Raw genomic sequence first — 15,258 nt, forward strand, 5'->3', positions numbered from 1 at the left:
CCCTTCTTAAAGTCCCGTGAAGGGACAGAAAAAGGTTCTAAAAGATTGCTGAGGAAGAGGAAGCCGATGAACCCAGATCTATGAAAAAGTCAGAAAGGCACAAGGCCCCGTTCAGGAGGAGGGTTCTGCCGCGGTGGAGGGGAGTGGGGTGGAGTGTGGAGGGGTGAGGGAGACTGGGCCCCCAGCAGAGGCCGTGAGCGCGGAGCACGCGGAGGCAGGCGGAGGCAGACGGAGGAGCACAGCCGCCCGTGGGCCCAGCCCCTGACCCGCTAGTGCTCAGCAGGGTTCATTCCCAGATTAAAGCTGTGACAGCGCAAAGCCAGGCCTCACATAGTACTACCCGCGGGGTCCCCAGAGCCCCAAACACGGCACACGCATTGCTTACACATCTGTGCCCTGTCCACAACCACCAGAAGAAAGCTATTTGACCATGAGGGTATATCATCATCCACAGACAAGAAAACGGAGACTCTCAACTGTAAAAATGTCAACATACCCCAAATTTACAGAGAATTTAAGAAGATGGCCCAACAGTGAAAAACTAACAGCTTGAGAGAACAGAGCTCAGAGAATAGGTGATTGTAAAAAAAAGTAAATCTTCTTGTACATAAGAAAACATCACATCCATAAAGGCCAAACCAGTCGAGGAGTGGGGACTTAGTCAATAAATGGCTAATCAGGCTGCTGATAGCCCCAAAGGATGAAGAGCTGTCACTGTGGTACAAAAACTGGGACAGAAGTTGGAGCCCAAGACAGAAAGCAGCCTCGCTGGGGCCACCGGAATAGGACAGCAAAGAGAATGAAGGGGAGGAGAGGGAGCTTTTACCAAGAAGATGACGACATTGAGAAGCTGAAGAAAAATGCACATTATCCTTCACATACGAAGGGCGTACCAAGAGCCAGAACAGAAGTGAACGTAACAAGGGATGAGAGGAAAACTTGTGCTCTTGGTAAACAGACTTGTGTGCCTTTCTTGTTGAAAGGATAAACCCCAGGCTCCTTCGAGCCTCAGATAAGGAGGCGGCAGCTGTCTGGCATCAGACACTCCGGCTCACAGCCTCTGTCCTTGCCTGTTCATGCTCATCCTTCGATAGGTAACCTTACAGGAGGGCCTAATGACGTTAGTCCTGGCCACTTGAAAATGGAAGTCCGTGGAGAGCCTTGAAGAGGTTGAGGGATGAGGGAAGGATGGGTAAGCGTCGGGTTCCTTCTTAATCCCGTCCACAGAGACAGGGCGATCGGGGGACTCAGAGGTGTTGTCTTCCTTTGGACCCCCTGTTGGTGGAGGCTGGAAGCTGGGGAGTCGTGGACTGGCCCCAGGGTACCATTTGCTCCTGAACCCCGTGTCTTCTCTCAGCCCTGGGCATAGTTGCTGACTGTGATGGAATCAGGAATCTCTGAGAAAGCCTGGAATTGTGCTGTACATCGTAGACGTCCTTGACCCCTGACGTGTCGGGACACATGGAAAAGGACAGGAGACCCAGGAGACACGGCCTCATGCCGTGAGAGACGCCCACTCTTGACCTACGGAGGCTGGGCTGCCCTTGAGCCTTTTGATGGAGTTGAGGTGGATTCGGCCCAATGTGTTATCCTGCCTATCGTTAACATGAGACGTTGTGTCTGGGAATGAGGAGGTGGTTAGTGGTGTTCCCCTTTGCCATAGTTGGGTGTTTAGTTTATCCTTGGGAAATAGGACATGTCTTTGGTTAAGAGACACTCGAGGTCCCCAGAATGAGACGCTGTGAAAGCGATTCCAGTGGGACTAACAGGAGTGAGACGAGGCTCAGCTGCTCCCGGCTTCTCGGCTTGATGACAGTCTCGCAGGAAATAATCAGAAACTGGGTGAAATGATAGGAAATGTCAGTTTAAAGTTTTCACTTGTCAGAATGAAGATTGTCTTATCACCAAACCGTGGCTGGGCCAGATTATGCCACCTTTTATCCTGTTCATTGGAGAACATCCTTCACCCCGATTTTTTTAGGCTGAACTCTGTTGGAGCACTTCACAGACACACTCTCCATCTGTGCCGATGTTCATTACTGCTCAGTTCATTTAATGAAGGGGACTTAGTTTGGTCACAAAGCAACCGTTCGACACATTTTTTGGTGACTCGGTACCTGTCATTTATACTTCCACATTAAATAATGGGGACCTGTCTCAGGAAAGGAAACTATTTTGAGCTTAATGAAGGGGTTACTCTCTCATTTTATCTGTGCAACAAAGATAAAATTCTCAAGCATAGCAGCGTTTTATTTGTCTAAGGGGCCCTCATGATGTACCTTCTGGCCTTTGAAAAGAAAGCTGAGGTTCACTTGATTTAGCGCTGAGTTTCTAAGGAGAATTAGCCAGTTTATTTTCAACAAAATAAGAAGAAGCTATGCATGAGCCCTGGAGAATGTCAGCGCCCCCCGGGGGTCCAGGCAGCATCTGGCCCGGCCTGGGGATGAAACCCCGAGGCTCGGGAAACAGGACGCCTTTTCCGAGGTCCCCCAGCACGTGGCACCACGTTTAGACCCAGATGCCTTGACCAGTATCTGACACGGATGTTTTGTCAAAAGGTTTGTCTCTAAATTCCTGTCCTCAAGATGAGAAAAATATTTGACTTTGATAGCATTTCTCAGATTTAAGGCTACAAAGTCTTAAGAAGTAGGGAAGCCATATTGTTTCTTTTGTTGTTTTGTTGCTTTTTTCTCCCCCGCCCCCGGATGTTTTTCTGTTCTTGGATAGGAAACTGTCCCCTCTTTTTTCAGCAGGTCCCTCTTGTCTCCTCCCCATCGATGTAGATTGTGTTTGAGAGAAGTTAGAGGACTGCAGGCAGGGCGGGCGGGGAGGAATCGGAGACAGCACTGCGGCGGCATCGCACTGCGTGAACACACGGCAGTGAGTTCTGTGGGGGCCCCGGCTTGTGTTTCTGAGCGGGGGATATGTAAGCCAGGGGGGAGCTCAGGGCATTCAGGAAGAGTGAGCTGCAGAGCAGGTCGGAGTGCGGCAAGAAGTGCCCGGGTGAGGTGGCTGCCAGCATGTGGCAGCGGTCGGTGGAGTCCTGAGCTCTGAGTGTAGATGCTGCCGCTGGTGGGAGGGGTTAGGAGGGAGTGGCCCCGGTGACCGGCCCCATGGCTCACCCCGCGGAGCCTCCGCAGCCCCATCTGTACAGCTGAGATTTTATGCAGAGTGAGTGAGAGGCGGCCATGGCGAAGCTGTTCACACGGCAGGCTCCCTCCCCACGCGCGTTCCTCTCCAGCTCCCTGCTCTCACACTGTCGCTACCCGCGGCTCCTTGGGAGCATGCGCCTGGCCCCATGGTATGACAGGTCAGTGGTGGGGGTGGCTGTCCCGTGCCTGGGCAGCGTTTACCGCGGCTGGGGGAGCCTCACAGCGCAGCGCGGGGCCCCTGTTTCACCCCCATGCCAGGAGGCTCCATGAGAGCAGCGTGCCACGCCGCAGCCAGTGGGCGTGCGGGGCCCTGAGTGAGCCAGGATCGCAAGATGTGGCCTGTATCTGGCACAGAACGGCAGCACTTCCGACCGAGGAGTCAGGCATCTTATCAGTGCTTATTAACTCTGTTTGGTGCAAGTACTTGGCGACTCTCACGTTTTCCCACCTGTCTGCTGCACCTGCGCCTTGTGTTCCCTGCCTGGAGGGTCCCTGAGGCCCTGTGTCGGCTCTCTGTTCCTTGTCCTCACCCCCACTTGGCTCCCCATCCCCCCACGGCATCATTTGGAACAGTGTTGAAGCCCCACGTCCTCCCAGACGCCCATGTGCCGCCCCCGCTGATGCACGGCCCCTTCTCTAGGGACCCAGTGGCTCCGTTCGTGGAGAGCGAGGGTCTGTCTGTTCAGGGCGGGAGAGGGATCGCGGGATGGGATACAGCGATCGTGTGCAGCGGCGGGGCCCCGAGAGATAGGGGAGCTGCTCTGAGCAGAACACTGGGCAGGTGGTGGCTCGGAGGGGGACGGACGAAGAGCGTCTCAGGCAGAAGGGGTGGGTGTGACGAGCCAGCCCCCCACGCTGGAGGACAAGAGGAACAGAGCCCCTTGCTTCCCTCCTCCTCACAGCAGGAGTCCTTCCGTGCTTGGTCACTGCATCCAGGGGTCGGTCTGCTGTCACTTGCCTGAGAGGATACGTGGGGGCCAACCAGGTGTGGGTGGGACCTGCAAGGGCGGCCTGAGGCCATCGCCTGTGAGGTTGTAGCCGGGGGTGTCCAGCCTTTTGGTGCCCCTGGGCCACACATTAAATATACAAACACTGACGAAGGCTGATGAGCGGAAAAAAGGTTTTAGGTACATTTACGGTTTTGTGTTGGGCCACATTCACACCTGCCCATTCACATGCAGCCTGCAGGTTGTGGGTTGGACACCGTGAAGGCGGTCGTCCTGGCGCTTCTGGCCCGCATTGTCCCCCCCGGAAAGCGGGTAGGGCAGCTCTACCTAGGCAGACTGCCGGACGCCTGGCCGGCTCTCAGTCGCTCCCACACAGCCACGCTCCCGGCACGGGTCTTGCCATGCACACCAGCGCCGGATCTCTCTCCGTCCTGATGACAGCTTCCTCCTTGATTGCATGAAGCTGGGATCCTGAGAAAGCTTATTTCCGTGGCGGCCCACGGTCACAGGCAGCCCTGTGCAGGAAGGCCGGCGGAAAGGGGCAGCCTGAGAGGGTGAGAGCCAGCTGCTCCCCAGACCCGCAGAGCCGCAGAGCGTCGTCAACCGATTCTGTCTGCCGTGGCTCCGGAACCGAGATCCGCCACAGACTTGCTCCTTCAGGATGTCATGCCTAATTCAAACACGTTGTGTGTGTGCATGTGTGGCCTGTTTTACATTGTCTGCAGAGCGGCCGTGGTGACAGGCCCTCTCCGGTCCCTCGGGGGTGCCTCCGCTTGCTCCCCGTCACACGGCGCCGCCGAGGCTGGGGCCAGGCCCTTCCTGGTGGCCGTGACCGGGTGCTGGGAGATGAAACGTCTCAGCTCCGTACGTGCTGCTGTGTTATCAAGTGACATCCCCACAGCTTACACAGCACAGAGTTTATGGTAGATGAGGATTAAAGAGGAAATAAAGTCCCCGCCCTCCGCACACGTTCTGCCAGCAGGAAAGGAGCCGCTGCCGCCTCCCTCCTCCGCGCCGCCAGCCCCCAGAACGCGCCTGGCCGTGGCTGTCGGCACGGGAGCCGCATTTGTCCACTGCGCATCCAGCCTCTGCCCCCTCCTGGGGCGGACATGCCGTCATATAACCCCGGGCGCCACCGGCCCCTACCTGTGCCGATTGACCAGCGCTATGGTTAAGGGGTCGCTGCATTGATCGTGTACTAAAGCTGGGGGCTTTTGACAACCCTAAGGCCTCTGTTAGCGCTCGGCCTGCCCGGTAGGAGTGTCTGTCAGTTCACGGCGCGGCCCTTCACTCGCTGTCTCTTGAGTTTTAGAATGTTTCATTGGAAGTGACTTAAACTCCCAGCCGCACGATTTGCCCTGTGTTCTCACCCTTTCCCTGTGTGTGTCTGTCTGTTTCTAGCAGCGGTGCCAATTACTACGATTACGGGCATGGACTCAGCGACGAGACGTACGATTCCTACGGTGAGTGCGCGGCCAGCGGGACCCGAGCTGGAGGGGGTGCTCGCGGAGACGCCTGCGGGGGCCGTGGGAGGGGGGCACTCACAGGCGCACGTAGACTGTGACGCCTCAGCTTCTCCTGGTCGCCTGTGCCTCGCTGGCCATTTTCCAGAAGCTCCTTTGAGATTTGAAATTTAGAGGACCAAAGACGTGCAGAAAATTGCAGGAATTCAGATTCTGAACTTAGGTTTTCTGTTTGGGTTGATTGCCAGCCACGTGCTGATTACTTTCATTTGTAGACTAGTCTGCAGCCCCTGGATAATGTGGGTCTTTCTGAAGTGTCTTTGCTCCTTGACAGTAAAGGGAAATGAAACAATTGAGAGCACGGTTCTGAAGCGATTCCTCCGCCATCTTTACACTTCAAACCACCCCCATCTCAAACCCTCTAAGACCACTCCGGAGGGAGTCCTCCCGTAAAGGCTAACAAGCCCCGCGCGAGGGCAGAGATGGGAGCTCTGCCCGGCTCGCGGGGAGACAGCCCCGCCCTCCGAGTCCGGGGGCACCCCTGCCCGGAGCTTCCACATGCAGGAGGGTGACCGGTGTAGTTAAGAGAATTGGCAGCAGCCACATAATGACAGGAAGAAGCTCCTTTGCCGCAGGGCGAGGAGATCAGAGAACATGGAGCCTCAGTCGGCTGCCACGCGCTGATGAATACCTGGGACGCGTGCGAGGGACGGACGCGGGATGCTGGTTAATGGGTGTTACGACATTTCCCTGAACATCCCTGGGCAGCCATTGCCAGGTGCTCCCTGCGAAGTGCGTTTTGTTCTGTCGGCAGCCCCAGGGCGTGACGCTCGCACCTTGGATTATTTACTTATTTATTTAGTATTCAAAGCAAACACTTAGGAGACACACATTGGTTTGTTGAATGCTGTGCTCTTAAACGAATGCACGTTAGCTTGAGGGCATGTCGCTGATTGCATGTTCGTGTCAAAAGAAGAGGTCATGTGAAGCATTTTTCCTTCGCAGCTTTTTAAAATGGGCCTCTGTGGACACACGACTTCCCAGTTGCTGTGCGTTGCAGCCGGGTGTTGACTGCTTGTGGTTGAAGCCCTCGCATCCCTTGGAGGTCGGGAGGCTGAACCAGTGTTTGGTTTCAGGACATAAAGGTGGCGGGTGCCCTGGGTGATGAATGCCCCTGTCCAGGGTGGACTTAGCAGTAGGAGTGAGACGTGGCGTCTGCGCTAAGTTTCTCTCACATTCGTGAAGTGTTACTGAGGTAGAAGTCCCCGCCCAGCTCAGCTCTCGGTCCTTCCCCGGCAGGCCCCACGGGGAGCCACGCGGGGAGCCACGCGGCAGGCAGCCCTCCGCCCTGGTCTGCCCCTGCCCACCTGGCTCTCCCATGTCTCCGGCCTTCACAAATCCCGACCTGTGTTTTCTTTGTTAGAAGAAATCTAAGCGATCCCTTTCTTCCTCCTCTATGTCTTCATGTTTAGCAAAAGTCAGTTCAGTTTGCTACTGGAGTTGTGAGCTTTTGTTAAACGAATGGCCCAAAGGGAAGTTCTCGCATGGTTGCTTGCCATTTAAGATAGAAAAGTCATTTTTCTTCCCACACTGATAGGTTCCTCTAATGAGAGGAGCATTTTCCACTATGTTTGTAATTTTTTAAAGTGAATCCCCTTGGGTTTTTCTCAGTGCATCAGTGTGACGCCGACAACAGGTTCGGGGCTTAGTTCCGCTCTGCAGAATGACGCCGGTGGGACCCATGGCTGGGATCTAACTGTGATTCCTCTCACTGATTGTAGGGCAAGAGGAGTGGACCAACTCGCGACACAAGGCACCTGCAGCGAGGACGGCGAAGGGCGTCTACAGAGACCAGCCATATGGCCGATACTGATTGTACTCTCTGATGTTGTGACATAGCCAATCTCCACCAGTCCTGTATACTGTTCAAAGTAATTTTTTCTATGAACAATCCCTTTTTAAATAAATCCAAATGCTTAAAATCTGAATGGATGGAGCTTAAAACTACTTTGTGGAAACATCAACCTGAGCAGAAAGAAAAAGAAAAAAAAAAGAGACATGCAAAATTTTGTTATTTCCCGTCTGTATATGAAAAAAAATAGGTCATCAAAAGGAAAAAAATAACTTTGATTAACTAGTGTTAAACAAAAAAATAGGTTTACTAAATATGTTAATCCATCCTTTAACATAAGCCTCACCTTTCATTTTAAAGGTTTCCATAGAGTTTAGTTATTTTATCTTTCAGACATATGCCAGTTTTTTTCTCTTGCCAACATGCGTAAAAAGGGAAGCCAATTACAAGTGCAAATAATGTGGTATTCTTTTGTAATTCAAGTCTTGAAATGTTCTGTAGTGTTAAGCAAAGTTTCCTCTTGCTTGATACTAAATAAACTTTTGAAAGAAATTTCGTGTGTGTGAGCTAACAATTTCATTTTTTTTCTTACTTAAAAAGGCCTTCATAAATAGTTGTAAACAGGGAAAGAATCTAATGACGCTTGTCATAAAAGGGTCACACTAAACATTGTACAACTTATTTTAAAAATGGTATAAAAATAAATGTACCATTATATACTCACCGTAGATTTAAATGCTGTTTAAAGAGTCCAAATGGTATCAAAACCAAATCTTGTTTAAAACTGGTTTTAAAATAACTACTGATTTTCTGGAAAAGATGTGATCAGTTTTCATCTTGTTGAGCGTTTTTTCACTAGTGCAACTTTGGATTTTTTATGAGAATTTTGGTGCCTTAATGAACACCCCACTCCCTGCTGGAAGCAGTAAGCACAAAGCTTTTAAAGACATTCTGACTTGACTAATTGAGGTCGCACTCGCCAAGGCTGTGAGGATGTGTAACCCTTAAACGGTCTTCATTTCCAAAGGTAAATAAATCCAATAAGATTTTAATCTCACTTAATTTATCTTAATATAACTACTAAAACCAGGAAGGTGACAAATGAGCAAGTTTCATTATCCATTTTAGAAAGGTTTTAAGATCACCTAAATTCTCATTTTAAAAAGTTTAATTGGTTTTAGTAATCTAAAAAGCCTTAGTTTAGCCAGTTTAATTGGGGCCAATTATTCCCTATTAAACAAATGTAAAACCTCATAACTAGTTGTTTGTAATACGTTATTTGGTTAGTCTTTGAGGGCACTTCTTAAAACGGACAAATATTTAATAAAGTTATTCTTTAATCATTTGGCTTAAGTTTTTTTAAATGGTAGCTTAAATGTTTAATTGTTTTAAATGGTAGCTTAAATGTTTAATTAATTTTTTATTTCTGGAGGGCTTTCCTTCTCTTTGAGTAAAAAGGTTTTTTCTTTTGTTAGGAAACACCTGCTGTCTCGCAAAGTCGAAGGAACAGGTTGAGGCCCGGAGCCATCCCAGGTAAGGGCCTTTGGTTCCGATTATTTTGATGTGTCATGGAAGATGGAGGCAGTTCCATGCTTCCCAGAAGTCGCAGGGAAAATGTCCCGTGCTGGTCCCTATTACCAGCACCCAGCGATGATGGCAGGTTAGCTCCTCCAGCCAGAAAAGAGGCTTCTTGAATGGGAACAAGGCAGATGGTTCAGGTTTGTCTGTGGGGACTCAGGCCACCACCAAGCTGACTCCATCGCTTTCTCAATAAGAACGTAACAGCCTAGTAATAGCACGACAAAGCTTTGCAAATGATGAAGTGAAAGAGTAAATGACGGGACTCTTGTAATAGGATCCCAGCTGGGTTTTTTAAAAACTGACTGTGTATACTCCATATATTCGTAGGCAAGAAATGACACAGGTAGGCTAGAAACTCCTTTCAGTAATTATCTTAGGCTTTTGTGGAAGTATGATGTGTGTGTGTGTGTGTGAGATTTTCTGTCCTTTGAGATTTGCCAAACCATTCCTTTTTATAGGACTATTATAAAATGTGTTTTATGAAATCATTTTATAAATTTTTAAAAATACCGCGTTATCTATGGAGGGAAGGGACCATTTACCTGGTCTCGAGACTCAGGCAGCTTTGACAGTCAGAAACGCTGCTGAGGCCCTGACATCGCAGAGTCTCCTTTAAAGCGTTTGTATTTGAGCTCCGCCCTTACTGTGGGGCTTCGGGCCAGTCTCACGTAGCTGTTACAAGAATGGAGTGAGAGAATGTTGCCAGTGTGTTCTATAGCCTGGAAAGTGATGCTACAGTGGGAACTGGAATTGTCCCGATTGAATATATATACTTATTACGGATGCCAAACAGGAATTTTTTTTTTTCACAATAGCCAAAATTAATCTGAAACATTTCAACTGCCTTTAGGAACAAAATTGTTTTCTTCACTCTCAAAGACCAAAATAAGTTTTTTTTTTGTTTTTTGGGTTTTTGTTTTTTGTTTTTTGTTTTTTGTTTGTTTGTTTGTTTGTTTTTGCTTTTCTAGCACAAAAAGGGAATGTGACATGTTTTCTCAGTGTGCAATATCGCATTGAAATTTTTCACTATTTTCTTTCTTTAATAATTGTCTTAGGAATTGACTTACTGAATAATGTTATGTGCAGGTTTCTTAAATCAGAAATTATGGAACATCCCTAGAGGGTCAGCGCCCAGGTGGTCTTCGAGCTAATTCCTAGGAATTGTGCAATTTTAGGTTTCCATTAACTTCTTTAAAGCCTCCATAGCTCCGTGGGACTAGAAAGATGGGCTGTGAGCCAGCAAGGTCAGGAACCCCCAGGGACCCTGTGGGACAGGCGTGCCCCTGCCTGGCTCTCGGGGGCTCGCCTCCGCGCCCAGCCCCGTACCGAGCCCTGCGCACTCCTGTTCCAGCAGGAGGACTCCGCCCCAGACTAGGCGCCTTCCTCTCTCCCTCGGAGCGTGCTGCTCTGTTCCCGGATCTCTTCACCTTCGTCTGCCCGCTTGGAATGCGCTGTGTTCTCATAAGATAACATTTACCAAGCGCGAGGTCCACACTAGCCGCAAAAGGGGCCAGTAAGAAGACACAGGTCTAGAAGGTGTGTACCTGACATTGCAGCATCTGAACATCTGACGCAGCAGCACCACACTGACACACCAGTACTCGCCACTCCCGCTACCTTGCCCATCACCGGGACCTGGGCCTGTCCCGTGACGCCTCCGCCAGGTGACCCGGGCCGCGGCCCGCGGCCCTCTCCGAAGCGGCATGCTTAGTTTACACTTCTTCCTTTTAGGGTTGAGATTGCATGACTTACACCAGTTTCAAGTTGTCATTACAACCAGGCACGTGCTCATCACTTTTCGTAAATGATTTCACCGAGTCCCCCCAGCTCTGAGCAGGTAAGTGTCACCTCTGTTTACAAAGGACGACACTTACGCTTCAAGAGGTGTGGTCACTTAGGTGAACTCCCACACCTCGCAGCTTGTAGGCCCGCCTTCCAACCACCCACTTTAACCCAAGCCTTGGGTCCCGGCCCTGAGGATGCCCTGTTGGTTCTCTGGCCTGACCCTTCCTCCGCGTTAAATTAAAGGCTCCTTAGGAGCAGGGCGAGTTTTTGTGACCTTGTATCCCTATGACTGACCCCACAGCCCTGAGCACAGGCAGGCACTCTGCCAGCCCCCACCTCCTCCCCCGCCCCCATCCCTTCCTGAAGAGCATCCTTGTATTTAGGTTCTGAAGATAATAGTCTAATTAACCACATATAAGTGCCACTTCGTAGAGTATATGTGATGAATATAAATAAGTTTGCTGTTTTTGTGCAAATAATACCTACTATTTATGTTGATCAGGGTCTTACAGGGATAGAAAGAGGAAATTCCATCATTATATTTGAAGTGTTAAACATCCACTTTATGCTTGATGTCTTCGTCTTTGAGAGAGGTTGTAGAACGTTTGAAAATCTGCATTCCAGCCTCCCTTATCTAACGGAAAACCCTATCCAAAGGCAGTGGATTCTGAACGGAATCCTATTTCAAAAATCTCAGTGATCTCATTCAGAGATTAGCACCCAGTGCCAAAACTGCTTTTCAGATCTTAGTATGACGAGTGCTCCGCCCCCCGGCCACCTGCCCTGCTCGGGCCTCACTGCTGGGTGCCCCGGTGCTGCCTTCCTGTTGGGGCCACTTCTGCCCGACAGCACGCTTCCGCACCCCTCCCGCCAGCTCTAGGGAAAGCCGGCCTGTTACTTACTGTGCTGCCCAACTTTGAAGTGGAAGGAGGCATCGTCTCCCAAGGGACCATCCCCGGCCCCCCGTCCGCACCGTTGGCCAGGGCTGCGGCCCAGCTCTCTGAACTCTGGAGCCTGATGCCCCATGATGGGCTGTTCACTCCCCACACCACCAGCCCCACCAGCCCCACCAGGACACAGACTTCGTCAGTGCAGGTGCCAGGCTGATGCCCGCAACCCATGAGCCAGGCGCATGGTGTCCGGTAGTTAGCGCAGAAAGCGGGTGAGGGCAAGATAAGAATCAGTCTTGCACTGGAAGAGGATTAAACAGGTTATTAAACGTAGTTGTGCGTGCGCGCACATACACACACTCATTTGACCCCCACTGCCAGCCTCGCCCATGCCTGCCTTCTCCGCGAGGCTGGTGCTCTGCTCCGCTTGTTGATGTGGTTGCCATTCTCACCGCCTGCAAGACTTCAGGTCCCTAAAAGACAGAACCAGGTCTCATTTGATGTGTCCCTCCAGGTCCCAGCACGGAGTAGGGACCCACAGGGGGGCTGTGAGTGAACAAGCCAGCAAATGAGTGAGCAAATGCGCCTGGAGCGCCTCACACCCTGACTGCTCCCCCACTTCTGTGGAAATAAGATACTTCTGTAACCACTGGCTTGTTCAGTGAGAAACGTGAAGCTAGGAAGCCAAGCGATGGCCTTTATTTAATAGATAATACATTTGCTAGGTACCAAGTGCAGCCAAAAGGAAGCAATGAAAAGTCGGTGTTAATGGCCGGCCCTGCCCCTCGGTACCTGGGGCAGCTGCTCGCGTGGGTTCGCGTGCGTTTTTCTAGAGGTCGCCTGTGTGTGCGCAGAGCACAGGCTGATTGTTAATAGTTTTAGTCTAATTACGATTTTCACATACAGAACAGTACACCATTTTTCATGCCCCATGTTTACCTTAGAGTATAGTTCATTGTCTCCTTTCACTATAAATCTACCTTTTTATTGGCTGAATTATATTTATATGAATGAACCGTAATTTCAGCAGCTACAGACAGACATGACAGAGTTTGCTACCAATGTTTTGCATTCATTAAAGGCAGCGCTAGAAATTAGCAAGACTCACCTGCCTGTTCTTGTACACATTCATAAAAATATGTGTAGAATAAATTTGTAAGGTAGATTTATTGAGGCATTGCATTTTAAAGAGATATTACTGTATTATTCCCCATAGAGGTAATATGTTAATAGACTCTTCTAAAGGGAGCTTGAACCCTAACCGCTGTGGGTAGTCATTACTCTCTACAACGGATAGCACACAACAGCCACACAGTAAAGTTACCCACGCAGCGTGGGTTTAGAGTGGTCGCTCATCCGCAGCAAGGAGGGGGCGTTGGGCTCCTGTGCGCGTGACAGGCATGTGGGTGTGTCAGGCCCAGTGAGGACATCTGGGCACCTGCTGCGTCTTGCGGGGACTGTGACCCTCCCTCAGGCTCACCTTGGTCCCCTCCCTCCTGGAGCCTGTTGTGCTGAGCAGATGGAGTCTGAGGGCTGGCCCCTTGCGGGGAGGCCCGGTGCTGAGCCTGGTAGATGCGCTGCATAGGGGAGACGGCCGCTGCCTCGGGGGGCCCTGGTCTCCGACCAGCCAGATCCCAGCGGCGCAGAGCCTGCCAGTCCTGCAGAGCCTTCCCTCCCTCCCTCCTCACTTGAGCGCTGGCTGACAGCGCTGACTGGCGAACGCCCGGGCCTGACCCGGCGGCTCCACCGCGAGGGGTGTCCTCCACCCCCAGCATGCTCCTCGGGCATCGGGCGTAAGTTCGGGACTGTTGTCGTCAAACCGCTGGGAAACGTCCATCGCTTAACAAACACCCAACCTAATAGATATACTCAACTAGATGTTTATCTTTTAAAATACTCACCTTTAAAACGGCAGCTCACGTGCCACCTGCCCTGGCACGCTGCTGCTCCATGCAGGCGACGCTGAGGCCCACTTCCCTGCAGCGAGCGGCCGTGCAGGCACAAGGACAGACAGGTGACAGGTGGCAGAGGCCGGGGGATGTAGGGCTCACAGAGGAGGAGAAGCGTGCACAGGGTTCCCAAGTGAAGTCAAAACCGTGCGGCAGGGGGACGACAAATAGGTGCGGGGGCAGGGGACGAGGTGAGCGGCATTGGCGGGGCAGGAAACAGCATCACGTGTCTGGGGACGTGTCAGCGTCAGCAACATCAGTTGCTGGAACCCAGGGAGCCGGTGGCAGGAGAGGGAGGAAGGGGCCAGGTCCTACCAAACGGAGTTGCTCCAGGTCGCGCTTTGTGGCGTTGACGGGCCCCCGGTCCGAGCGTGTGTGTCGGAGCTGTGAGCTGTCAGCGTAGGCATGGCCATGTCTCCACTGTCGTGGGTGTTTGCCCTGCCGATGGCCACTCAGGTTTTGAAGTAACAGTTGTATTTCATCTAGCACATGGATGTTAGAAATCTCTCTAAAGTTGAGAGCCTTCCGATGACAACAACGTGAGGACTGTGCCAGCGTGTGCCTGTTGGAACTCACAGCGCGTCTCAGTACGAGACGTCCCATGCAAAACCTTCTGAAATCAGGCCCTATAATAAATGTTGTTACAGGTGCTCTTTTGATCATCCTCTGCCTTACTGATCACAAACACTTTATGTCCTTAATTTCTGCTATTGTCTTGCATTGTTTTATATAACTATCCTGATTTCTATTAAACTTCTGCTTGCCTGATTCCTTTGCCTACATCCTGCTATTCCCAGCGGAGCTAAATATTAATTTCTTGATGTGAACAAACATATTTCATTTTCCTCTCTTTCAGGAACCTTTCTCCAACTGTGGACTGCTTAAGCATAGTCAACTCACCAGCGTGCCTAGTCAGTAAATGAATTCACTTGGGAAATCATCTTAATTTTCTTTTCTTTTTTTTTTTTTTTGCACAGTTCTGTGTTCTGTGAAATGTTATATAAAATGGTATGCTTTTTAATTTGGAAAGCCTGTTGAAAGGAAATAAAATCAATCTTAACCTCTTGTCTCCTAATAAAAAATAACCAATAATTTGTGTACTCCTTAATAAAGGCTTCCCATTCAAATCTCTTCTATTTGAACACAACCTAAAAAAACAAAGTCTGGTGATTTCGGCACAGCTCTAAGCTTTGTCTGCCTGAGAACCATGTGTGACCACGTCTCTCTGCAGGAAGTCAAGATTCCACACGTTTTCCAGATTTTAAAACGATGCCTCTGTCCTGCTTACAGACCAACACATTTGAAAGCGTAATGCCAAGAGTATGGCACCCCATACGAGGTCAACTGCAAAGGCTTCTGGGGGTGGGGCAGAGTGGAGACGGAGAGAAAGCTGTCCCCATGCCTCTCCGGCATCCGCCACAGAATACAAAGGTTACAGTCCCCATGGACACTTACTGTTCTGCTCATTCTCTTTTGATCACTTACCGGAGCATTGTGATTTTAATGCAATCTGCCTGGCAGGACATGTTTTATTCCTTCTGCCAGGAGCTCACGCCACGCTTCTTGGCCTTGGAATTTCAGGAACAACCTTGTGCATTGTTAAGTTGTCATGTACTTACCTCAAAGACACAGTTGCTCA

General features: G+C 50.6%; 1 protein-coding gene across 6 annotated transcripts in view; it reads left to right on the top strand.

Annotated features, from left to right (window-relative positions):
* KHDRBS3 (KH RNA binding domain containing, signal transduction associated 3) overlaps nt 1-14,577 on the top strand; it is a 117,081-nt gene extending 102,504 nt beyond the window's left edge. For 2 of the 6 annotated variants that reach the window (XR_008530563.1, XR_008530564.1), the window contains 4 exons: nt 5,501-5,562; nt 7,344-7,493; nt 8,890-8,947; nt 14,476-14,577. Coding sequence is in view for 4 of the 6 variants with exons in the window: in XM_054590104.1 (XP_054446079.1) it covers nt 5,501-5,562; nt 7,344-7,448 (167 nt within the window). In the remaining 2 variants the exon portion in view is untranslated. Of the gene's footprint in view, nt 1-5,500; nt 5,563-7,343; nt 7,907-8,889; nt 8,948-14,475 lie in introns of those variants that run through there. The other 4 variants (XM_054590102.1, XM_054590104.1, XM_054590103.1 and 1 more) reach the window with 2 other exon arrangements.
* The last annotated feature ends 681 nt before the right edge of the window (nt 14,578-15,258 follow it).

Source organism: Pteronotus mesoamericanus, unplaced genomic scaffold (genome assembly GCF_021234165.1).
Source record: "Pteronotus mesoamericanus isolate MK-2021 breed Mesoamerican mustached bat unplaced genomic scaffold, CSHL_Meso_final scaffold_174, whole genome shotgun sequence".
NCBI classification, from domain to species: domain Eukaryota; kingdom Metazoa; phylum Chordata; class Mammalia; order Chiroptera; family Mormoopidae; genus Pteronotus; species Pteronotus mesoamericanus.